The sequence below is a fragment of the Sebastes fasciatus genome, chromosome 22 (assembly GCF_043250625.1).
Source record: "Sebastes fasciatus isolate fSebFas1 chromosome 22, fSebFas1.pri, whole genome shotgun sequence".
Lineage (NCBI taxonomy): Eukaryota > Metazoa > Chordata > Actinopteri > Perciformes > Sebastidae > Sebastes > Sebastes fasciatus.
The window spans coordinates 8,656,175-8,680,533 of NC_133816.1; the positions used below are offsets into that span (position 1 = coordinate 8,656,175).

General features: G+C 39.7%; 1 protein-coding gene, 2 long non-coding RNA genes and 2 other non-coding genes across 6 annotated transcripts; 3 read left to right on the forward strand and 2 right to left on the reverse strand.

The window, feature by feature from the left end:
- Positions 1 to 1,827: 1,827 nt before the first annotated feature.
- trnar-ucu (transfer RNA arginine (anticodon UCU)) lies at positions 1,828 to 1,917 on the reverse strand. Its single transcript is given in 2 exon segments — positions 1,828 to 1,863; positions 1,881 to 1,917. It is a non-coding gene; the product is annotated as a tRNA-Arg (tRNA).
- A 291-nt stretch (positions 1,918 to 2,208) lies between these two features.
- On the reverse strand, positions 2,209 to 5,553 carry LOC141760329 (uncharacterized). Its single transcript, XR_012592333.1, has 2 exons — positions 5,416 to 5,553; positions 2,209 to 2,406 (listed from the first exon to the last, which is right to left on the reverse strand). It is a non-coding gene; the product is annotated as an uncharacterized LOC141760329 (long non-coding RNA).
- Positions 4,342 to 16,718, forward strand: coro1b (coronin, actin binding protein, 1B). 2 transcript variants are annotated; one of them, XM_074622997.1, is made up of 12 exons: positions 4,342 to 4,417; positions 5,768 to 5,926; positions 7,807 to 8,012; positions 8,825 to 8,947; positions 10,225 to 10,354; positions 11,766 to 11,947; positions 12,112 to 12,231; positions 12,522 to 12,626; positions 12,736 to 12,881; positions 14,019 to 14,076; positions 14,233 to 14,577; positions 15,208 to 16,718. In XM_074622997.1, exons 3-12 carry the CDS (start codon positions 7,809 to 7,811, stop codon positions 15,328 to 15,330), a joined length of 1,536 nt encoding a protein of 511 aa, XP_074479098.1. In that variant the 5' UTR covers positions 4,342 to 4,417; positions 5,768 to 5,926; positions 7,807 to 7,808; the 3' UTR covers positions 15,331 to 16,718. The 2 variants fall into 2 exon arrangements, with proteins under 2 accessions (XP_074479098.1, XP_074479097.1); XM_074622996.1 differs by lacking the exon at positions 4,342 to 4,417 and adding an exon at positions 5,481 to 5,629.
- Positions 16,719 to 19,376: 2,658 nt separating this feature from the next.
- On the forward strand, positions 19,377 to 23,995 carry LOC141760326 (uncharacterized). The gene is made up of 4 exons (XR_012592330.1): positions 19,377 to 19,571; positions 19,856 to 19,997; positions 20,275 to 20,416; positions 21,810 to 23,995. It is a non-coding gene; the product is annotated as an uncharacterized LOC141760326 (long non-coding RNA).
- Positions 23,996 to 24,103: 108 nt separating this feature from the next.
- On the forward strand, positions 24,104 to 24,175 carry trnaa-cgc (transfer RNA alanine (anticodon CGC)). The gene has a single exon. It is a non-coding gene; the product is annotated as a tRNA-Ala (tRNA).
- The last annotated feature ends 184 nt before the right edge of the window (positions 24,176 to 24,359 follow it).

Sequence of the window (24,359 nt, forward strand, 5' to 3'; positions counted from 1 at the left end):
GCCTTCAAAGTAATAGTACATTGTATCAGTCATATTTGCCACATTCAATTCAATTCAATTTGCTTTATTGGCATGATAATAATGCACTATACATATTTGCACTACTAACTTTTATTGCCTTTTTACTAACATGTTTTGCACTATGGAACTGTGATGCTGGAAACTTGAATTTCCCTCGGGATCAATAAAGTTACTATCTATCTATCTATCTATCTATCTATCTATCTATCTATCTATACATCTAGCTATCCGTCTGTCTATCTATCTATCTATCTATCTATCTATCTATCTATCTATCTATCTATCTATCTATCTACATTGTATCAGTCATATTTGCCACATTCAATTCAATTCAATTTGCTTTATTGGCATGATACTAATGCACACAGTGCACTTTCATAGACTATGCTACTGGAGTTACCCTGCACTACACTCATTTTTAACAGTCTCTTCTGCACTCTTTTAATAGTTGTGTATCACAGCTGTTACCCTGCACCACTGTATATTCAGTTTTAACAGTTTTCTTCATCTCCTTGTATTTTTATATCTTGTATATTTTTTTGTACTTTGTACTTTGCACTACTAACTTTTGTATTGCCTTTTTACTAACATGTTTTGCACTATGGAACTGTGATGCTGGAAACTTGAATTTCCCTCGGGATCAATAAAGTTACTATCTATCTATCCATCTCTGGTAAATGGTAAATGGACTTGCATTTATATAGCGCTTTTCTAGTCTTCCGACCACTCAAAGCGCTCTACACTACTTGTCAGTATTCACCCATTCACACACTGATGGCAGAGGCTACTAAGGTGCCAACTTTGCCCATCAAGATCTAATCTAAACACTCATTCACACACCGATGGCTATGCCTTCGGGAGCAATTTGGGGTTAAGTGTCTAATCAAGGACACATCGACATGTGACCCGGAGCAGCCGGGGATCGAACCATCGACCTTCCGATTGGTGGACATCTCTCTCTCTCTCTCTCTCTCTCTCTCTCTCTCTCTCTCTCTCTCTCTCTCTCTCTCTCTCTCTCTCTCTCTCTCTCTCTCTCTCTCTCTCTCTCTCTCTCTGTATGTACATTGTATCAGTAATATTTGCCACATTCAATTCAATTCAATTTTGCTTTATTGATCATGACTGTCAGGTGAACAATATTGCCAAAGCGTCAATTCAATAATAAATACAACTTAAAAAAACAACCATGAAGTAGAAGAGTAGATAAAAGGCAGAGTGTGAGTTACATCTATTATGTGTTGTTGTGGTTGTCTCTTAGGCTGTGACATGTACTGACATAAAAACAAGTCATAATGGTCGTCTCAGTCAAAGGCCATCGAAATATAAATGATGTACTATATAGTTCTATATTCATAAATGCATCCGTTTACGTATAATTAATAGTACATTACCAGTAAATGAACTGATAATAGCTGTTACTGTAGTGCACTCTATTTTTATCCTGGGAATGTCTTTTATTCTGAAGGATACAATCGGAAACCAACTCGATTGTGTCTTGCTAACTTCATACAATCAGTTGATTATGTTTTACTACTTATCATATATAGTTTATGCATAATGTCAAATAGATTGACATAAAATTATATTAAAACTATAGTTCAATGTTTAGTGCGCATTCACTATAGATGGGAATGTTGACGTTGGTTTCAGGCTTGTTATCTACCTTATGATGCAAATGAAAGAAAAACCTCAGTTTACACAGACTAAAACTGTATATTGTGAAGTTTTGATTTTTCACAAATTGCATTTTTTGCGAGTCTATATGATTCTACTAAATAATAAAAGAACCAGCGCGAAAGAAAAACACGACTCCGGTGGGACTCGAACCCACAACCTTTGAATCCCTTCACATTCAAGCCTAGAAGTCCAATGCGCTATCCATTGCGCCACGGAGCCACCTGTTGCATACAAAACCACATATTTATTTAAACGATACATTTGATACATTCTGATAAATACGACTATTTATGAATATTTTTTTGAGAATTGTCATATAACTTTTGTGTGTGGTGGTTGATGTTGTGTCACCTCCTGCGAACAGACTTCACAACACTACTTTCCTGGAGGATAAGTAATAAACCTGCCTTGTGGCATAATGAACACTGGGTGGTGCTAAAGGTCCATGCACAACCATTATGTACAACACGTTCAAGGTTAACATTTTAGAGTAAAATAGCATAACGTTACCTGGCTTTCGACCTCTTCATGGATTACCAAAGACTTGATAAGAAGAGCCCAATAAAATAACCCGCCGCCAGAAGCAGTAACTTTATTATATCTATGAATTTAATCCTCTCCTGTGTCCAGGCCACGGTCCATCCAGGCTCTCTGTCTCTTGTTGGTCGAGCAAATCAATCAGGTGAGAGCCAATCGCGTTGTCTATGGCTAGATAGATAGATAGATAGATAGATAGATAGATAGATAGATAGATAGATAGATAGATAGATAGATAGATAGATAGATAGATAGATAGATAGATAATACAGATATAAAAATACAAGGAGATGAAGAAAGCTGTTAAAACTGAATATAGTGCAGGGTAACAACAGTAGCTTAGTCTATGAAAGTGCACTGTATGTATTATTATCTGCTACCAAGAATCTAGCAAGATTTGACCAATCACAGGCCGCCCCACTACCAAGAATTACGACAGCCAATCACCTTCGTTGCACCTACCAAGATTTGACCAATCATAATCTTTAGAGCTACCAAGATTTGACCAATCAGAGGCCGCCCCACTACCAATATTCGACCAATCAGAGGCCGCCCCACTACCAAGAATTACGACAGCCAATCACCTTTCGTCGCACCTACCAAGATTTGACCAATCATAATCTTTAGAGCTACCAAGATTTGACCAATCAGAAGCCGCTCCACTACCAAGATTTGACCAATCAGATGCCGTTCGACTACCAAGAATTACGAGAGCCAATCACATTTCGTTGCACCTACCAAGATTGGACCAATCATAATCTTTAGAACTACCAAGATTGCGCCGGACGCCACCCACCAGTAATTGACGTCAGTTAAATGTCAACTCCTCTGGACGTCTACGGTCAAGTCCTCTGAGCACCGGGAGTTTGTCCAAACCGACATCGTTTTCGCTATATTTTTTGGGTAGGTTAATTACAATTACTTTGTCTCGAAGTTTTAATATTATAATATTATTTTCAACTATTGGAAATATGTGGTTTTACTACATTGGTTGCGAGCTAACATGCTAGCAGGCTTATTATGAAAGTCAATTCTCCATTCATAACCAGCTAGCTGATATATAACTACGCTTATTTAGGCTGTGTTGGAAGGGAACTTTTTCGGCCACCTGCCACAGTGGCTATATATAATGAATATCTTATCTTATCTTATCACAGACAGACAAATGGCAACCAAATGTTGCATAATCTCATTTGCATGAGAAGTAATAGACACAGAGGTTCATTAATCAAGACACTTATAAGATAAGATATTCCTTTATTAGTCCCGCAGTGGGGAAATTTGCAGTGTACAGCAGCAAAGGGGATAGTGCAAAATCCAGATGCATCAGCTAACACAGTAAAAAAAAGAGCTAAACAAAGTGTAACAAAATATGAACCATTTAAATAGAAGGAAGTATAAAAAATAGGAGCAGTATATACAGTATTGGCAATAAACAGACTATTAACAAAATTGCACAAGTGGAAAATTATATTGCACAGAATGAAATGAAATTCCACCTGAAAATATCAGGTTATTGTCAGTTTTTTGGTGTGTAAGTGTAAGTGGTCTACTGGGAGCAGTGCTGGTTGTGGAGTCTGACAGCTGCAGGAAGGAAGGACCTGCAATAGTTCCTCAAAGTTCCTGTGTAGCAAATTAGTAATGCATCGCTAACATCAGCTGTGATCAGATGATTTTCATAGGTATGCAAAATGATAATAAAAAAAAAACAAGCAATCTAATGTGCTGATGCATTGCTAGAATGAAGAATATTCATCTTTACTACTTTATTTATATAAAGGATACAAAGTCTTCCATTTCTTTTTAAAGCTTTCTCATTTATCTGAGGGGAATTTATGTGCATGTTCCCTCAGGGCTTAGTGTTCCCAGAGATGCAGTAGTGTTTGCTACATCAACAAAGAACTCCCACACACACTTGTGTTAGTGTAAATGTGTCGTGTGGGGTATGAAAAGCCCTTGAGTCTGAAACAAAGTGTTGGCACATCCTATTTCATCGATCATGAAAATGCATCAACTGCAGAAATATGTTATGCCTTTGTGGAAACATAAAACGTCAATATTACATGTTCATACGTGTTCTCTCTGTATTTGTTCTAATTTAGCTCCTGAGCAAGATACACCCAGCTCGGCAGATGAGCACTATCCAGCTCCCGGTGATGATTAATGCAACCGTCGCTAGTCGGTGAGTTAATAAACACTTAACCTAGTGAGGTAATAACCTGGTATGGTACTCTTATATTACATTTTGGTAGACAAAAAAATAAGGAAACAGACTGAACCCGTCAGTGGCTCAATCTGCTGGTCTTAGACTGCCTCTACTTGCAGCTCTTGAGCCACATCTCCTGGCAACCAAACCAGCTCCTCGACCTCTCCTGCCTGCACCGCAATCTCTGGTTCCTGTGGTTCTTCCCCAAAACCCATGGCCTGTTCTCCCTCCTAATTTTTTTTGCTTCCTCTGTGTCAAAGAGGCTAGGACGGCTATCCCCCCTCCTCCTAACATTACGATCCATTCTGTATGGTTGGGAAAGAAAACAACAACAGTTAGAATATGCTTGGTCTGTCTTCTTATATTGTAATATTATGGCCTGTTATATGTTAAGTTATAATTTCTATCTTCTTTCTTAATTTGATATTTATTTTTAGTATATTTTACTACAGGATAGAGACAGCAAACTAAGAATATCATCGCATTGATAACTTGTTTATTTATGCATAAACTTTTGTATCCTTGTATTATATCCTTGTATCCTGAACTCCCATCTAACTAAACTAAAATAAATGAAACTCTTTGTCTATTACTTCTCATGCAAATGAGGTTATGTGGTTGCCATATGTCTGTCTGTGATACAGTAACAGTTTCATTTCTTAACACCAGTTACCAGTTGAGTACACTACTGGAACTCTGCATTTCATTTAGCCACACACTGCAATTTGAGATTCAGTATCTTGCCCGAGGACACTTTGGAGGAGCCGGGGATCGAACCGTCGATCTTCCGATCAGTGCTTCATTTATGGCTGGCTATCTTGAAAAATGGCCGCCATCTTGAATTTCCAAGTGGCCAGTCGTTTATATTTGCTTAGTGACCCCTCAGCAATCATCATGCCAAATGTGGTGCTTGTTTCACTATTTGCACGATTTGACTGAAACATGTATGTTATCTGCTCCACTAGTATACTCACATCCGGTCTGGCGGGCCCGGAATCCGGATGTAGACGGATGATGATTTCCCTCTTGACTCCCTGCGTGTCTTTGATATATCCCGTCCATGAGCGGAAGTGTCTGGGATCCTGCTCCTCTCTTGAAATCAGTCGTTTGCAAACGGAGACGAGGGCGAACACCGTCTGCATTTATTCTCTCCATCACCATCACCATCACCATCGAGCACCAGTTAATGTAGATATATATATATCATGCGCTGTCAGGTTAAAGGCTTTTATGCGTAATTACGCACCAACCAAACATGGGAATAGCTGCAAATGTGGTAATAGCACGACTGGGTGTTTCATTCTAATGGACGTGTTTTCGTTATAGGTCTACGCAGTCGACGTGAACGCGTGCCTGGACACAGGAGAGGATTAAGTTACTGCTGCTGCTGGAGGCGGAGGATTATTTTATTGGCCTCCTCTTGTCACGCCCGAGATCTTTGGTGATCCCTTTTTCCCCCCAATTAGGAGAAGGTCGAAAAGCCAGGTATGCTTATTGTATGTACTCGAGAAATGATCCTTGAAGTGTCTGATTGCTTGCACGTCCTTTGTTTGTTTTTCAAAAAAGCTTCCTCTTATTGTGCGCAGACAACAATAGAAACCAACCAGCATAAAAAAATACTGTGGTGATATTCTGTAACAATATAGCAGGATTTTTTTTTTTTTATGATGTCATTGTTTTTATGATAATTTTATCTGTCTTTGAGTATCCAGAAAAGCGCTATATAAATAAAATGTATTATTATTAATAGGAGAGCACTGTTTAGCAACACAGATGTAAATACCAATGCAGTTTTGGTGCTCTACTACACAAAGCAAGTTTCAAGTTTATTTGTCATATGCATTTAAAAGTACAGTGAAATGCATTTTAACCTGGCTCTCTCTCAGCCCTTAAAATCTATAAATAGTACAGTTGATAAATAAATACTACAATAAATAAGACAATACCTGAAAATAACATTGTAAAACATCCATAAAACATGGATGTGGAGCAGTTTTATGATAGCTACTGGAGGAAATGGAGCCTGCATACCTGCTAAAATACAGTTTGCTTTGACAACTGTGAATCATTAGGTAGATGCATATAGAGTTACTGGCTCACAGCAGCTCTGACTGACTGCCCAAACCCCTTCCCCCCTCACTAACACAGCATGTTTTGGTTTCAGGCTGGATCATGCCCTTTTGTCCACTGGAGCCTGACTGTACTTTTCAGGCCAGGCTCTCCCAGTGTGAAAGAATTTGCCTGTTGTTTTTTTGGGGGGGGTTTAACTTAGTTTTTATTGCAGTTTCAGCAACTTATACAATCATCATCACATTCTTTACCACTGTATTTTCATTTTACAGCTGTCTCTTTGTTTTTACACAAAATTTCACAACTTAAAACAAGGGGGGAGAAAGAAAACACAAAAAAACGAAACAAGACTTCATCTTAAACTGTAATTTCAATTGAATTCAGAGAAAAAGGGAGGACACATACTTAAACAATCCAAAGAATTAAAGTAAAATAAATTAATTAATTTAAATAAAAATAAATGTGGTGAAGGGTCGGAGGTCAGGGTGTGGAAGGGTGTGTGTTATATGGGTGTGTGTATGTGCTTAGAGAGATGACCTGGGTCAGGAAGACAAAGATACAAGTATGATCCAGGATATATAAAAATATTCAGATCTCCAATCACTATATTAGTATAATCATGGCAGGGCTCAATGAAAGAATTTGCCTGTTGTTTTTGACAACCACATTTCTCTCTCTTGCTTGACAAACTAAAGATGTTGCTGAATAACCTGGAAAATAACTGAAAGTACAAAGATGTTAATTGTTCTGGACGCAGATGCAGAAAGCCATAAAATGTTTCCACTTTTTAAGGGAATGGAAAAGCCATCATTTAGCATGTGTGTATAGCTTTTATTTCCAAACATTTAGCCCATCCCCAACATGGGATTCCACAGATCAAACACCAAAAAGTATAACAAGACTTAAAAGAAAAAAACTCAGTTATTATAAGTACTGCCATATACTTTCAAATAATTCACATTCATCTGTAAAATTCAGAATATCAGAAGTAAGAAAATATATGCTTAAAGCCCAAAAGTTTTTTGTTTCTTTTGTGAATAGTCAACTCAGTCTTTGTGCATCATCCATGTTTTCAGTAATCATGAATAGCTGCAACAGTTAATCTATTAGTTGTCAACTATTAAATTAACCACCAACTATTTTGATAATCGATTAATCGGTTTAAGTCATTTTTTAAAGAAAAAAAAAGTAAAAGTTCTGATTCCAGCTTCTTAAATGTGAATATTTTCTGGTATTTGTCTTGTTTTCAGCTGAATGTGCAACATAATTCCTCTGTCTTTTTTTTCCCTCCACAGACATGTCTTTCCGGCGAGGTGTGGTCAGGCAGAGCAAATTCCGCCACGTCTTCGCCCAGGCGTGGAAAGCCGAGCACTGCATCGACGATGTCCGAGTGTCCCGCGTGACGTGGGACACTCCCCTCTGCGCGGTCAACCCCAAGTTCATCGCTGTCATCATCGAAGCCGGCGGAGGAGGGGCCTTCCTCGTTGTTCCGATCAGCAAGGTTCAACTCCCCCTCTGCATTACATTCAGCGTCAGATAAACAGTGGATCAATAGCTTTTAAAAGCCTCTATCTTGTTTCCTATATTCCACTCTGCTACCTAAAGCAAAATGTCAGCAAGTCTTTGATGCCTCGTTCCATGTCTGGCTAATGAATGTTCAGCACTTTTACAGTTCCAAGACAAATAGTGGACAAAGGTTACATTCCTATAATGTTTTAAAGTTTCTCTAGCCAGCAGGCACAGTGTCTTAAAGAAGACCTATTATGCTTATTTTCAGGGGCGTACTTGTATTTTGGGTTTCTACTAGAACATGTTTACGTGCTTAAATGTTCAAAAAACTTTTTTTTTTTTCTCATACCGGCTGTGCTGCATCACCTCTTTTCACCCTCTGTCTGAAACGCTCTGTTTGAGCACCTAACCCCGCCCTCCCGAAAAGTCCAGTCTGCTCTGATTGGTCAGCTGGCCCACTCTGTTGTGATTGGTCAAGCAAACTACACTCTTTGGACTCCGCTTTGCTCTAACTAAATTTGTTTGAGGGCGTGCCAAACTAGCCACTAAGCAGGTATTATGCAAATGTCTTACTCGGTGACATCACCACGTTACGGAAGAAAAGCAGGACTTAAAGCGAGGTGTTTCAGGCAGTTCAGGAGCAGTGTTTCTGTGGGGGAAAGTAACTCCCTTTGGCGTAGACTTTGGGCTTTGTAACTTTGCAGACCTTTTACATGCACAAAAAACTATATAACGCACTAAAGGAAAGGGAAAAAGCACAAAAGCATAATAGGTCCTCTTTAACTTTCTGTTTTTCTCCCACAGAGCGGCAGAATTGATCAGTCCTGTCCCACAGTGTGCGGCCATGCAGCACCGGTGCTGGACATCCAGTGGTCTCCTCATGACGACAACATCATTGCAAGTGCCTCAGAGGACTGCACAGTGAAGGTAGGTCAACACTTTCAAGGTTTGTCAAGCTCGTGCGCTAGTGGTTTTGTGGCCCTTTATCAGTTATTGGTGTTTGCCGCTGTCGCCTATGACAAAGGTCACCATTACCACAGTCGTATAAAATAGACCTCTGACACCTGCAGTGGTTTCTTCAGTTAAAGGAAGTATTGTTGTTGCTATTAAAGAGATGCTGGTGTTTTAGTGGCCCATGATGTAAATGCTGTTTCAAAGCCATTTTTCATTCCAACAATAATAGTGGTTTAGAGTGGTGCAGGGATGACATATTGTTATCGGCCAACCAGGAAGTTAGCATCACACTGGTTCCCTCGACAAAAAGCCAACAGGAATCCTTTGGGTTTTGGATTATTGCAGACAATAGGCACTGTGGCGAACAAACGTTTATGATACTTACACATTTTGTTCAGTAAAATAATCTCCACAAATTAACACCAGTTTTATGATTTTTGAAGCATGAATGCAATCACCACAAGTGAAAAGCTAATGTTAGGCTATAAATGAACTACATCACGGTCACGTGTGTGTGACTATACACAACGAGGCTGTGAAGGCGGACGAGTCTGCGTGATGACGTTTTGTAGTCTCATTTAGCCACTTGTTAGCAACCGCCTTCTTTAAGACATAAAAAAGCTTAAAAATTCACAAGTGGGATATTTACTGACATATTTTATATCGTACAACAAAATTCTCTTAAACTTGTGTTAACCGCAGACCTTACTTCAGGCAGCTAACAAAAAAAACATTAAAAAAAACCATTGACTTCCAGACGAGGGAACCAGAAGTGCTAAAATGCTAACTCATTTCCGGGTTTAACTCAAGGCCAAGGGCTCAATTTAGGGAACCTTAAAGGACAGTTTGACATCTTGGCAAATACACATATTCCATTTTCCATTTTCCATTTTCATATATGAAAAGACAGGCATGAGTGGTATCAATCTTCTCATCTAACTCTCGGCAAGAAAGCAAATAAGAGTACTTGTCATAATGTTGAACTAATCCAGAGCAAGAAAAAACGTCTGTTTAAAAGACTATATTTAGTTGAGTGTGATGGTTTAAAACGCTGACTGGTTTCAAACTTCATGAGAGCAGAAATTAGGACCAAATAACGGCTTTCAACATTTCCTCCTTGCTCTGCCTGAAGACTATTTCTCCCTAAAAAATCAGCTATTATATACAAATGCATCACATAAGACATCAGTATGCACCCGAATGGATCACATTCCCAAATATATATATCTGCTCTGTGTGGTTGTTTGAAGGTGTGGCAGATTCCAGACGGGGGCCTGACGAGCCCGATGACGGAGCCCATTGTGACCCTGGAGGGACACAGTAAAAGAGTGGGAATCCTGGCTTGGCACCCAACTGCCTTCAATATCCTCCTGACCGCAGGTAACGTCCTTTATCACGTTTTTGTGCCCCATGATTGGTTGCAAAGACATTACTTGGATTGTGCGTGACTGCTGAGATATGACTTGATGAGACACTGCTCTTTTACCCGTGTGCACTGTAGAGAGCATGAATCAAACTACCACCCTGCAACGAGACCAATTATATGTTGTTTTACATACATTTACATAAAAAACAAAAAGGAAGGCGTGTGCTTGCAGACCATGGTCACGTTCGAATAGTCCTTTTTGCTTAGGAAGGTTCCTAACGGAGTGAAATAAACCGGAATTACCTCAGTAGCAGCCATGACAAGAGCAGTTTGAATCCGTTTATATCTACATACGGAGCAGGTCTCCTCGCCACGGAGTCCGCCATGTTGCACCGCCATGTTTCAACAGTAGCCCGGAACGGACAAACCAAACTCTGTTAACTTTTCCTGCTTGGGCCGGAGTCGATAACGTTACTTGCTGCCGTCGCCGCCGCCGCTCTCTCTCTCTCTTTTGCTTCACCACTCACATCCCACGTACACACACACTACGCACTAGCTCTGTTCTAAATGGCTCTAGAGAGGGACAATTTGCGTTGGCCAACGTAGCTCTCCAACACGCTTGGCATACCAAATAACTAATTAAAACTAAACTCATCAGAAAAATTAACACTTGAACATACATCAGCGTGATAAGAACTACTTAAAATGACAGAAACAATCTTTATGAAAAATGTATTTGATGTGTACTTTGACTTCATTTGGCCCATCCGCTAACATGGAGGAGGCGGGCTTTATGACCTATACTGCAGCCAGCCACCAGGGGGTGATGGAGATGTTTTGGCTTCACATTTGGGGAGCTGTAATGTCGTCCATCTTTATATACAGTATATGACATCATCCCTCCAACTGAACGCTGTCCTGTTCAAACCGGTGACACCTGGTCAAACTTGGGCAGAAAATGTTGTCTTTATGTAGGACCGGATTGCTCATCGTAACAAGCTGATTGAGGAAAATCCTTTTTCAGGGCCTTTTTAAGATAACTGACTCATCCTTACAGTCAAGTAATCCTGTTTTGCCCCTCTCCTATGTCTCTGCACTCAGGTTTTGAATGTCTTGTGTCCCCACTTCACATCTGTAAAGGTTTATCCTTCGTTCTCTGTCTGCAGCCTCTTAAATCAATCAGACCGCATCACTCCAATCCTCAGAAACCCACACTGGCTTCCTGTTGTTTTCAGAACTGTACTTACACACATCTTGCATCTCAATTTCAGATCCTCCTCTTGAAGCTCTTAATGGCATTGCTCCGCAGATATCAGACATGCTTTTAGTTTATAAACTCAACAGATCTCTCAGACCAATCTCCTTTTATGTTCCTGCGTTTATGCACTTAAAGAATTGATGGACGCTGTGTCTTCCTCTCTCTAGGCTGCGATAATATGATTTGTGTGTGGAACGTGGGCACGGGGGAGCTCGTGTACCAGATGGGAGATGCCCACCCGGACATGATCTACAGCGTCTGCTGGAACAAGGACGGCAGTGCTGTCTGTACCGTCTGCAAGGACAAGGCTCTGCGTGTCATCGACCCGCGACGGGGCACCGTCCTCAAGGTTATTTCATATTGTTTGCCGTGTTTGCGGATGCATACAAAAGTAGTTATACTACACTGCATCATGCATGTACACACAGTAAAGTAATCCTGTCGTCTTTCCTCGTTGCTATGTTATGTTGCTTCCACATTAGTCCTCTTATCAGTCTCTTATTGTTCTCCTAGGTTAAAGAGAAGGTCCATGATGGCACCAGACCTATGAGAGCTGTGTTCCTCTCAGATGGGAAGATCCTGACCACAGGCTTCAGTCGTATGAGTGAGAGACAGATGGCATTGTGGGATACGGTGAGTCTTACGAATTACGTTCCTGTTGGACGATTCTGGGCACGAATGACGGTCAATGCCAACATTTAGTGCCAATGTAAGTTATATAGTAAGATGAAAAGTAGGAGTGTGGAGGTCGATGTGGTAGATGGACATGTAGATGTATAGATAGATATCATGTTAAACTGTGTCACTGAACATAATCAGGGGTTTTGCAGGATTGTCCAATATCAGCGTTTTTTGTGTGGTGGGCTGAATGTACATACTGTATTATTATATAAATGTTTTTTGCTTTTCTTTTTTGTTTACAGAAGGATCTCTCTGAGCCAGTGGCGGTACAGGAGATGGATACCAGTAATGGGGTTCTTTTACCCTTTTATGACCCTGACACAAACATGGTCTACCTGTGTGGAAAGGTATGACCTCAGGAGAGAGAACACAGATTTACTCAAATGGTAAAATTAGTGTTTATTCCCATTAATTTTTGGTTCAGTCGTCTTGATTAGATTATCTTCTGGCTTTCAGGGGGACTGCACCATCCGGTATTTCGAAGTGACAGACGAATCCCCGTATGTTCACTTCCTCAGCTTACACAGCAGCAAGGAGCCTCAGAAAGGGGCAGGCTTTCTTAGTAAAAGAGGTGTCGATGTCAACAAGTGTGAAATTGCCAGGTAAATATGTTTGGTCGTGTTTTCCATGATATTCTTTTAATTACTTTAAAGGTGCTATTGATAACATTGATACCATTCAGCCACTAGATGTCGCATTTTCCCTCTCCCGTTCCATTACATTTACTTCCCAACAAGTCGTTGCCAGGCACTTACCGTCAAGCTGAGACATTTATCTGTTTTTTCCACACTAACTGACGACCCAGAAATACCACGTGATACCAACGTCGTTTTATTGTTGGCTCACAAGCCTTCTTAGAAGTGGGAGCCAAATGTCTTATATCTTCCACAGAGATAAACCAAACATTCATTTTTGACCCGCCAACATTTTTAAAAATTATTAATTCACAATCATATTCATTTTTAGAAAAGCCATACTTTCATTGGGCACCTTTCTAAAAGCTCTGTAGATGTATTATTTAAAAAAAGATTCGTCTACATTAAACTGTTATCAATAACACCTTTTTAAAGGTGCAGTGTGTAGGATTTGGAAGCATATAGTGATGTGGTTGCATATTGCAACCAACTGAATAGCCCTCCGCTCACTCCTCCCTTTCCAAGACTGCGGTAACATGAGCCGCCGAGTGCAAAACCGCGGTAACGTTCCTCTGAAATGCTACACACTGTACCTTTTTAAAAGATTTGTAAAGGGCTGGAAATATATATTTTTCTCATTGTCAACTAAGTCCATGGAAAGACCAAAAACAACAATAAAATGATCCTACCAAGTATTGCCTGTGTAGCCAAACTTCATATAATTTATACATCTGTGCCATAGAGCTCCATTATTGTCCAAAATCTATTGAAAACACATCTTTCATTACCCTGGACGTACTTACTGTCACACCAAATGTGTATTAATCCGCAGCTGAAAATAGTCCCCAACAAATGCACTATTTACTCCTGTTTGAGTAATGTTTGCTAAGACCTACAGTGCCCAGCTTTTATAGGAAGTTAGCGAGCCTTTATTTAAAATGAAACTATGTGTTGGATTTTATGTACATCTTCTGTAAGAAAGGAAAAAGCATTTGGAGACATGTTTTTGGTGTTTGTCTTTTTATGGGGTTGGTTTATATTAAGAATAATGAATACGCAAGCCTCATCCTTTAACAACATTACTAATTTCCTGGTCTTCTGTAGGTTCTACAAACTGCATGAAAGGAAAGTGGAACCCATTTCTATGACTGTACCACGAAAGGTAAGCACAGCCTTTAGAAAGTAAAACCAATTTAAAATAACCTATTTATATTGTGTATTATTTAAAAAGAGGAACTGAAAGAATTCTGCATGCCCAGGTCGTTTATCCATAACTATAAAATTAAAACACTTTTCTACCTCCATCTTGCCTCCCCAGTCAGATCTGTTTCAGGGAGACCTTTACCCGGACACGGCTGGCTCGGAGCCGGCTCTCCTGGCCGATGAATGGATCGCTGGGCAGGATGCACCGCCCCTGCTGGTCTCTCTGAGCGGTGGGTACTCAGCCCATCCATCCAAGCACAGAGACAACCTGAGAGGCAAACCAAAGCTCGCCTCGCAGGACTCTGGGACTGGGGCCGCCCCGCCTTCAGCAGGCAATGCAGCAGCTCCCACATCTACATCTACATCTTGCTCTGCCGCCAAGGAGACGGAAGAAGAGGTGCCACAGCCACGAGTAGCCACGAGGGAGACGGATGGAAATACTGAGAGGCCGAAGAAAGAGGTGAGCCGACAGAACGAGACATATTGGTCCTTTTCAGACCTGGTATTAACATGCGTCCTCAGTGATCGGATCACAAGCGGACAGCTTTAAATACAGGTGTGAACGTACTCAAGACGCACTGAGGATGCATTGACATCCGATCGCTCAGACAACATTCGTATATCTTATCTATAGGCTACATAGTCTACAGACTATCAGACTAGGCACGTGAAGTACATTATTATCATACTATCGTGATGTGTCGCGTTTTTGTTCCGGTGCTTTGCACGGAGCTGACACCCGCCCGCTCATCTCTGAAGCTCTGTACCCCACTGTTGCCTGGGAAAGGCAGTGGTGCCGACGGCACAGAGGTCCCTGGGGTCCGCTAGTAGACAATAACCTTATATTTTTATGCACCAAAATTCACGAATATGAAAGATATTACTACTTACATTCCTATTTTATTACGTCCCAACGTCTGCTGTATTGGTCATGTGTTTACTACGTGTTTATTTGCAAGTATAGCGGGGAAGTGAGATCGAATCACCCGAGACGCATGTTAATGCCAGGTCTGAACAGGGCCATTGACCTTACTAATGTTTTTAGTGCTCAAAGTTGTTTACTGACTTGTTCATTCTCTCCTTCTCTCAGGACGATTTGTTGAACGAGTTGTTAGCAGAAATGAAGGCCCTGCGTGCTGTCGTCCTCGCTCAGAGCCAGAGAATCGAGCTGCTGGAGAGGCAGCTGGCTCGGATCGAGGATGGGGACGTATGAGCAAGGCGCAGGACCACTACATTCGGAGGGCATTCTTACTAAATCCATAGACCATAGCCTTACTAGAATCAACAGTACCTTAAGCTGTGCGAGTGGAAGAATGTAGTGAAGGGTAGCGGCTAACTGTGAATCACGGTGGCTTACAACGAGACCACAATTTGTTTCTGTGATTGTTTTCCAGACTGTGGCAGACAGCGGGGTGTCATCTGTATAGAGTGATTTCTGACAGTAAGATAATGTTTTGTTTTTCATATGAAGGAGTGTTGTAGCAGCTGTTTGGTGGTGCATCCAGTGCAGCTTTGAGCTTTGCAAAATCCCCACGCTAATTTTGAAGGGCTTTGGAGGCGTCACAATGGCACGATTGCCTCAAAGTTAATGCACAAAGTAGTGATTAAAAAAGCATTTAATGAAGGTTGACATACTATAGCAACGCAATTAAGTACCTCCAATATGATTTCTCTCTCTAAAGCACTCACAAATGTAACCATTAGGGCTATTTAATCAGGTAGTTAAAGCTGCTAAACTGTGATGTCATATCGGACCCCCCAATTGTTCTTCATTGTGTGACTTGTTTGCTTCATTATAGGACGCCACGTGTAAAGTTAACGGTAGAGAAATCTTTTGGTACACAAATCATGACCTTGACAGTGAGAATTATGTGACTGATAGCTGATGAGAGTGTAGTTGAATTTGTATGTGTATCGTAATTCTGTGTAGTCTTTGCAGTCAATGAAAAGGTAGCACTTGTGATTTTGTACCTCATGTTATCAGGAGAGAGCTTTGCGGAGTTTCCTGTAATATCACAAGACCAGATATTTGTCCACATTATCATCAAGATATAAATACAGCAGAGCCTTTTTTCTTTTTTTGACGTGTGGTAAGGCTGCCCCCTAAAGAACCAGGATCTCGGGTTTAGTCGGCATCTTTTCAGAGCTCTAAGCTAAAATGAGAGTTGTTCGGTGGACACAGGATATAAGTTGTGCTCCATACAGTACATCCAAATATAACTTAACACTATTCACCAAAACACACTAGATTTATTCAGAAAAGTGTTTGCAGCCACGAGAAAGATGAAGTTATGGTGAAATTGGAAACATTTTCTACAGTGTGCATTTATATTGGTGTTAAAAGATGGAAAGATCTTTTAGGTTTTTTTATTTTAGTTTTGTGTTTTTTGCCAGTACATTTAGAGGCATTTTTTTCTGTTACTTCTTCATAAGTCGATGATCGTGTAACAATGGTACATTCCACATCAAGCTTATCCCTTTATTACTTAAGTGATTTCTATTTCTTTATGCACTGACCTCTTAACACTAACTGCAAAACCAGTAGCAGGTTAAATGAGACCACATTGTGAAAACTCAATAAACATTCATTCCTCCTTTGTATTAATGGACTGGCTTTTTACTTACACTAAGAAACTGATCACATATTTGTGGTATTTTTTTATAATTACCAGGTCATGTTATTTTTGGATAGTCTACATATTGAGTGTGTTGACTGGGCCAAGTGACTGCTGCTAATTAAATAGACATATGCACACACACAAAACACATTGCCTCCATAAAGGATGCAACACCCTGATGGTTTCTCACATTTTATACTGGCTTTTTTTGCCATTTGTTGTCTGAATTTCTCATACTTTATAAATATTCTTAAGATATTTAATCATTAAAATTACAACGACGTCCCACAGATGACAGTCGATGCCACTCCAGAAACTACAATGAAGCGATGCTGACTGAAGATTTCAGAGAGAAGTGACGGTTTCTAAAGTTTTGGAGTTTCATATTAGCACAGCAGTCTGCATTATTAGTTGGAACTGTTTTCTTTAGTAGGTCATCTAAACAAACTGAGCAACCAACCAAGACGGGCAGTGTAGGACATAACAGGCCTGGCCTGCGTGAAAGACCACTTCAGGTCAACGAATAACATGACAATAATACAGCCCAGTCGCACAGCAGTTCATGAAATCATCCGAAAATTGATCGTATTGATTTGTGTACATAGAAACGTATGTCAAAGTTGATTTATTTGTCACGTAACTTCCGTACTTAAGTTACGGCACTTCCAAAGTTATTTTAACCCGAACCACGATCTTTTCCTAAACCTGGCTAAGTAGTTTGTTGCCTAAATCAAACTAAATCGTTTTGTTGCATAAGCCTAACAAAGTCGATCTTTTCCTAAGCCTAAGTAGTTTGTTGCCTAAACCTAATTTGTTGCCTAAACCTAACCAAGTCGATCTTTTCCTAAGCTTAAGTAGTTTTGTTGCCTAAAACTAACTAAGTAGTTTTGCAGCCTAAGCCTATGGATCTTTTCCTAAGCCTAACTAAGTAGTTTGTTGCTTAAACCTAACCAAGTCGATATTTTCCAAAGCCTAAGTAGTTTGTTGCCCTAACCTAATTTGTTGCCTAAGCCTAACCAAGTCAATCTATTCCTAAGCCTAACTAAGTAGTTTGTTGCTTAAACCTAACCAAGTCGATATTTTCCAAAGCCTAAGTAGTTTGTTGCCCTAACCTAATTTGTTGCCTAAGCCTAACCAAGTCAATCTATTCCTAAGCCTAACTAAGTAGATTGTTGCCTAAACCTAACTAAGTAGTTTGTTGCCTAATCCTAACCAAGATGATCTTTCCCTTAGCCTAACTAAGTAGTTTGTTGCCTAAGCCTAATCAAGTTGCTCTTTCCCTTAGCCTAACTAAGTAGTTTGTTGCCTAAGCCTTATCAAATCAATCTTTTCCTAAACCTAACTAAGTAGTTATATTTTAAGACTGGAGCAGAAATTGACACGTGCGTCACGTGTTGCTGGACATTCGTAGGAAAAAGCATGAAAAATCCGTCACAAAAAAAAGTGAAATTCGTGTGTGTGTGCACAAATAGATTAACTTTCATGACTATTACATGAATTGCCGTGAGACTGTGTTGCAACAATTTGTGGTCTGACAAAACGTAAACCAAACTCAGCAGACTGTGCAAAGCGTTGCATTGAGGAGGCACACAAGCCACAATCAGTCATAAAAGTGTCTGATGATGGTATCATGAAAGATGGTTGCACTGTAGTTCATATTAGGGCAGTAAAACATTAGAACAATCACTCTGTTCAGCAATCAACTTTGAAACAACTTCAGGGAAATCCCAGAACTCAGTCCAGCTGTTGAGTGAGACCTGAAGATGTTCCAGCTGCTAAAAGTTGACCAAGCTGGAGCAAATCTCTACTGAAGAGTTTCAGAAGTACCATGGATCTTTTTTGTACTAGTAGTAATTGACTGTATAACACCAATACACATTTTGTGAACCTATGAATTTCACACTGTGTTGGGTATTTTCCATCTGTAAATTTTAATTTTCTCATGATTGCACACCAGACACTCATGTTTATGTCCTCTCCTGTGTAATAAAGTGAAAAATTACTGGATAGATTTGGTACGGCTGTCTTTGTCGAGTGTAGGGGCCGTGGCTGCCATGGCCACTGGAGTGAAACAGGATGTGGCCGACTTGTTTCACATTAGTAAGCTGAGCACAGCGTTTGAAGTTGATGTGCTCTTCTGAGTTCAAATCTGTCGTGTATAATAAAAACCTTAATATCTTTGGATGGATCAAAACCGTATCTGGATCGTGGTTTAGTTATTGGGTCGTCCTAGGTTCATATAACACTTTTTGACTCCTTTTTTTTCCCAGTGTAATGTCAAACATTTATAGAATCCACTTTAAAAACTAAATTTTGAGGGTACGATTTCTTTACAAACCCTAACATCATGTTCACCTCTGCTGCCCTTTGTGGAGTTGAGGTGTTATCGACAACTGCTTGTATAAGGTTGAAATGAATATACTGTATCATGTACATTTCCTGTTGGGGAATTGTCGTCAGTACGTTCTTAAAATACACTTAATGTGACCTGCACCTGTGCCGCAAACTGAAAGTAAGTCAACTTTGCAGGGGGAAAAAATTACAATTGTGTTCCTCTTTCCATAAATACTTGCACATTTTTCTTATCTGTGCTCTCAACCACACCCTGCTTGATTTTGTCTTTAATCTGTGTTCTCAACCCCCTTCAGCCTCCACCTACATCTAAAGGTCTGCAGCGAGCTTTCTTCACCACATTTCATGCATGCACCCCCTCTCTCGTTTTCTCGCTGTCTCCTTCAGACACACTCACACATATGCTGTCACACGGTTCAAAAGTACACTAGATTACTCAACTCAGTCTTCTGGCACCACTAACTTTATCTTCTCACAACTTTGGGTAAGTTTTTCTACAGTTTATTTCCTGCTTTTTAAAAATATATTTTGAACATCCTCTTAACTCGTTTATGCTGCACACTTTTCTGTCTATTCTTAATTAATCTTAATACAAATGCCTCATGTTTTGTCTGCTCTTATTTAAATATATATACATCTATCCTCATAAAATGTATTGCACGTTCTGTATTTTTATTTATTTTTATTAAACATTATGATGCAACACTTTTTGTCTGATCTCTGGGAGTCTTATTAACCATGACTAAAAAAAGTTCCCTCCCATGGCAGGCTGACTGATGCTGTTCAATCATCATTTTTACAGGAAACCAGCAACACTGCGAGCGGTCTGCGAGCTTCCTGTCACTCGAGACAACACAGCTTAAAGTCGAATGAGATAGAGGCAATACAGACTTCCTGTCACATCTCCAGCGTGCGTTTGTATATTTGCAATTATGAACCTTTGGCTACGTTTAAGCCAGCGTGGATGGTAACTTTTTTATTATAATTGTATCAGGATTAAATGTCAATACCTACAGGTTGAGCAGCTTCTGCAATATAATACCACCTAGGAGGCAGAATTATTGGCATTTCTCAGTTAAACCTGAAATGCCACAGCAAAATTTAACCGAATGGATAATATTTTACGTTAAGCCATCTAAAGGTTTACCATGCACTGTTATTTAATTCTCTAATTTTCTTTTTTCTAGATCCCGGATACAAATTTACCAATGGATCTGATAAAAACTTCACAACTGCTTTAAAGTAAAGGGAGTTTGACTGCAACATTCTGCCTAACTGTGACACCAAGCCAGTGGGATTTTTCTACTCAGCGGGGAATTTTCTAAGGAGGTAAAGTATATCTCTAAATCTAATCCGTCTCAATTTTGTGGGATTTACAGTTTGATAATTTAGGATTAGCATGGTAGTGGCTAGAAGGGAGCCAGCAAACTGGGGAAACTCTTGCAAGATTGTTAAGGTTAGGCATTGATCTTAAATAATTAAGGTTAGGCATTGACCCTGAATAGTTAAGGTTAGACATTGATCTGGAATAGTTAAGGTTAGATATTGATCTTGAATAGTTAAGGTTAGGCATTGCTCTTGAATAGTTAAGGTTTGGCATTGCTCTTGAATAGTTCAAGTTAGGATAGGTCGTCGGGCAGCGAGTCTCGCAAGAGTTTTTGTGGATCTCAGATCAGATGTCGCAGTTTGCGGGCTCCCTTTTAGACACAACTCTATTAAAGGAATCGTTTGACGTTTTGGGAAATAAACATGTTTGTTTTCTTGCTAGATGAGAAGTTCGATACCACTCTCATATCTGTATGGTAAATATGGAGCTACAGCCAGCTAGCGTAGCTTAGCATAAATACTGAAAACAGAGGGAAACAGTTAGCTTGGCTCTGTCCAAAAATAGAGGTGTAAAATCGATAATTTGCTGTTTTAATGAGGGTTATGTGCTGGGATGTTTCTTTGAGCCTGGAGCCTTTGAACAGAGCCAGGCTAGCTATAGACTGTATATAATAAGTGGACGTAGTCACCGTGACGTCACCCATTGGTTTGTGAAGTGCCGTTTTGACGCCTCGAGTTTGGCATTTTGGCCGTCACCATCTTGGTATTTTGCAACCAGAAGTGATGCGAGAGCATGGAGCTAAGTACAACCGAACGCTGATTAAGACATATTTAGGCGACCAAAAAGGTTGTAACTGAAAACACACTGTGAAAGGGTTAAAGTTTTAAGACGAAAACACGGACAACACCCAGATCAGACAATGCCATGGTAGCGACGTTAGCCACGCCCTAAAGCACCCCCTGATTTACGGTCTATTTGACTCTAAATGGGACCATAATTTACTAAATGAACATCATCATGTATTGAAGAAGACTTGAAACTAGCGATTGAGACCATAAACTCATGTTTACAATGTTTACTGAGGTAATAAATCAAGAGAGACGTAGGGTAATTTTCTCATAGACTTCTATACAATCAGACTTCTTTTTGCAACCAGAGGAGTCGCCCCCTGCTGGCTGTTAGAAATAATGCAAGTTTAAAGCACTTCAGCATTGGCTTCACTTTCAGACCTGGAGATAGCCCAACTGGTTCAGATGTGAGCAAATAATCACTTTCCCCAAAATGTCAAACTATTTCTTCAAGAGACAGTGCCACTGAACACAAAAACATTCAAAGAAATTAATAAATCCCAATGTTTGACCATGCTAACCCCCTTTCTCTCTCTCTTCACTCCAGGCATGGCTGAAGTCAAGTATGAATCAAACACTTTGACTGTGCTGATCCTTTTTTTCTGCCTGGTAGGCTTAATTGTGTTGCTGATCTTCTTGTACATTAAGTTGAACAAGGAGGCCAATGGAAAATATACGGTGCGGCGCATGGTGTATAAGGAAGGAGGGGTCAGGGACCGGGTGAGAGGGGCAGCGTTAGCTGTGGGGACGCGTCTCGGAGTCCAGCTGTGGCCTCAAAGTGATACTGATGAAGATGGAGAGGAAATGCAGGAAATCCAAGATGAGGAGGGTCAGGTGGAGGATGGTGGTAGCAAGGGGAGTGACAGTGAGGGAGATGACCGGGAGGAGGATGAGGAGGAGGCCGAGGAGGATGAGGAGCAATGTGGTAAGGCAAAGGGAAAAGGAGGTGACTCTTCAGATGATAACTCAAGTCTGTTGAGTTCAGAGGCAGGGGAGCAAGCCAGTCTAAGGGATCAGACAGAGGAGAAAGTGAGAGAAGGTAAAGGTGAAGCAAGTGGAGGGACTGGGTTGTTGGTAGATCTAAAGCAGTTCTCTGGTAGTGCCATCTGGTCTGAGGAAGAGGGGGGTTCAGGCAAGGACAATGATATGACTGTACTGTGAGAACAGTAATGAAATACAAGGGAGGTTTAGGAAATAGTACTGAGGTCATGTGTCCCCTAATTAGCTGTGAAAATAGATTTTCTGTGAATTGTATTTCCCCAACATGAAAGTCTAAATGCTGTTCCACACTGCCAGGAGCCAAAGTAGTCTAAAAATACTGGAACCACCCTATAAAACAGTTTTTAATTGGAGAGTATAGACTCCCTCAGGTTACGAAAACCCCATAAATCCCCCCCTAAAAAACACTGAAAACAGTGTCCTCAATTGTAGCTACGGCTCTGGTTTTTAATTCCACTTCCTGTTGAAGCATCAGGATAAAAAGGCCATTGATGAATGAAGCTGTTATGAATACGCAGGAGTACACTGGATTGGATTTTGAATGTTTGTGTACAAGTTTATCTTTTATAAAGTTGTCAAATCAAACTTTTGTATTATTGTGTCAGCCTATTGCATGCTGTATATTCTGTGTTTTTTTATTGCTTTTTTTTGTAATATACACTGAAAGTAAAAACAGAAAAAAAATAGATATTACTATTACATATTACTGTGTTCATATTGTTCTCAATGTCATATGTAGAGCTGAGTCCATTAATTGATTGAACGATCCACAGAAAAGTTATTTTTTAAGCAAAAAAAGACAAAATTTTAATTTAGCTTCTCAAATGTGAACTAATGTGATAGTGCTGAATATTACTTAATTACTTAATAAACTTACCATCAAGTGCCATTTCATATGTTAGTTAAGCTACGTTGTGGCCTATAGTGTGTAGTAAAAATATAGATCAGTAGTAATCATCATGTTGAATGTACTGCAAAACTACAACATTAAGCTCTATATATCTTTAAAGGGTATAATGATGACTCATGAACTGAAGCTACATTGACATACATGTAAATATCTGACCTACTTTACTCTGTTAATGAATGTATTGAAAAGCAGTGCCAGTTCATGAACAATTTTGTTTTGCAAAAATGTTTTCATTTTAAGATATTGTACACTGTAAGAAAATTCATTAAAAAATGACGTTTTCATATTAGTACTGCCTTTTTTTGTTGAGATAACTAACATTACAACACATCAAAATGACATCAGTGGAGCTGAAACAGTCCATTAATTGATTGAGCGATCCTCAGAAAAGTTATTTTTTTGGCAAAAAAAGACACAATTTTAATTTTAATTCAGCTTCTCAAATGTGATCTAATGTGATAGTGCTGAATATTTAACTTGTTTGGGACTGAGTCAAACTTACCATCAAGTGCCATTTCATATGTTAGTCAGGCTACATTGTGGCCTAGTGTGTAGTAAAAAAATATAGATCAGTAGTAATCATCATGTTGAATGTACTGCAAAACTACAACATTAAGCTCTATATATCTTTAAAGGATATAATGATGACTCCATGAACAGAAGCTACATTGACATGCATGTAAATATCTGACCTACTTTACTCTGTTAATGAATGTATTGAAAGGCAGTGCCAGTTCATGAACAGTTATGTTGGCAAAAATGTTTTCATTTTGAGATATTGTACACTGTAAGAAAATTAATAAAAAAGTGACATTTTCATATTAGTACTGCCTTTTTTTATTGATAGAACTAACATTACAACACATTAAAATTACATCATTGGAGACAGATATGTATAAAAATCATGTTTCGTTGGAACCATGTTGTCCAATGGGGATGTAGCTCAGTGGTAGAGCGCATGCTTCGCATGTATGAGGTCCCGGGTTCAATCCCCGGCATCTCCACTCTTTTTAGACGACTGAATATTCAACAAAACATATCAGAAAAAGTGGTAGATGTGGAAAAATATGTGCTACTAAAAAGAAAGAAATAAAAAACATTTAAACACAGTTCATACAAAGCAATTAAAGTGTGAGATGAGCACACGTTGCTGATTGGCCAGACGGAGCGCTTTGCTCAAATCTGATT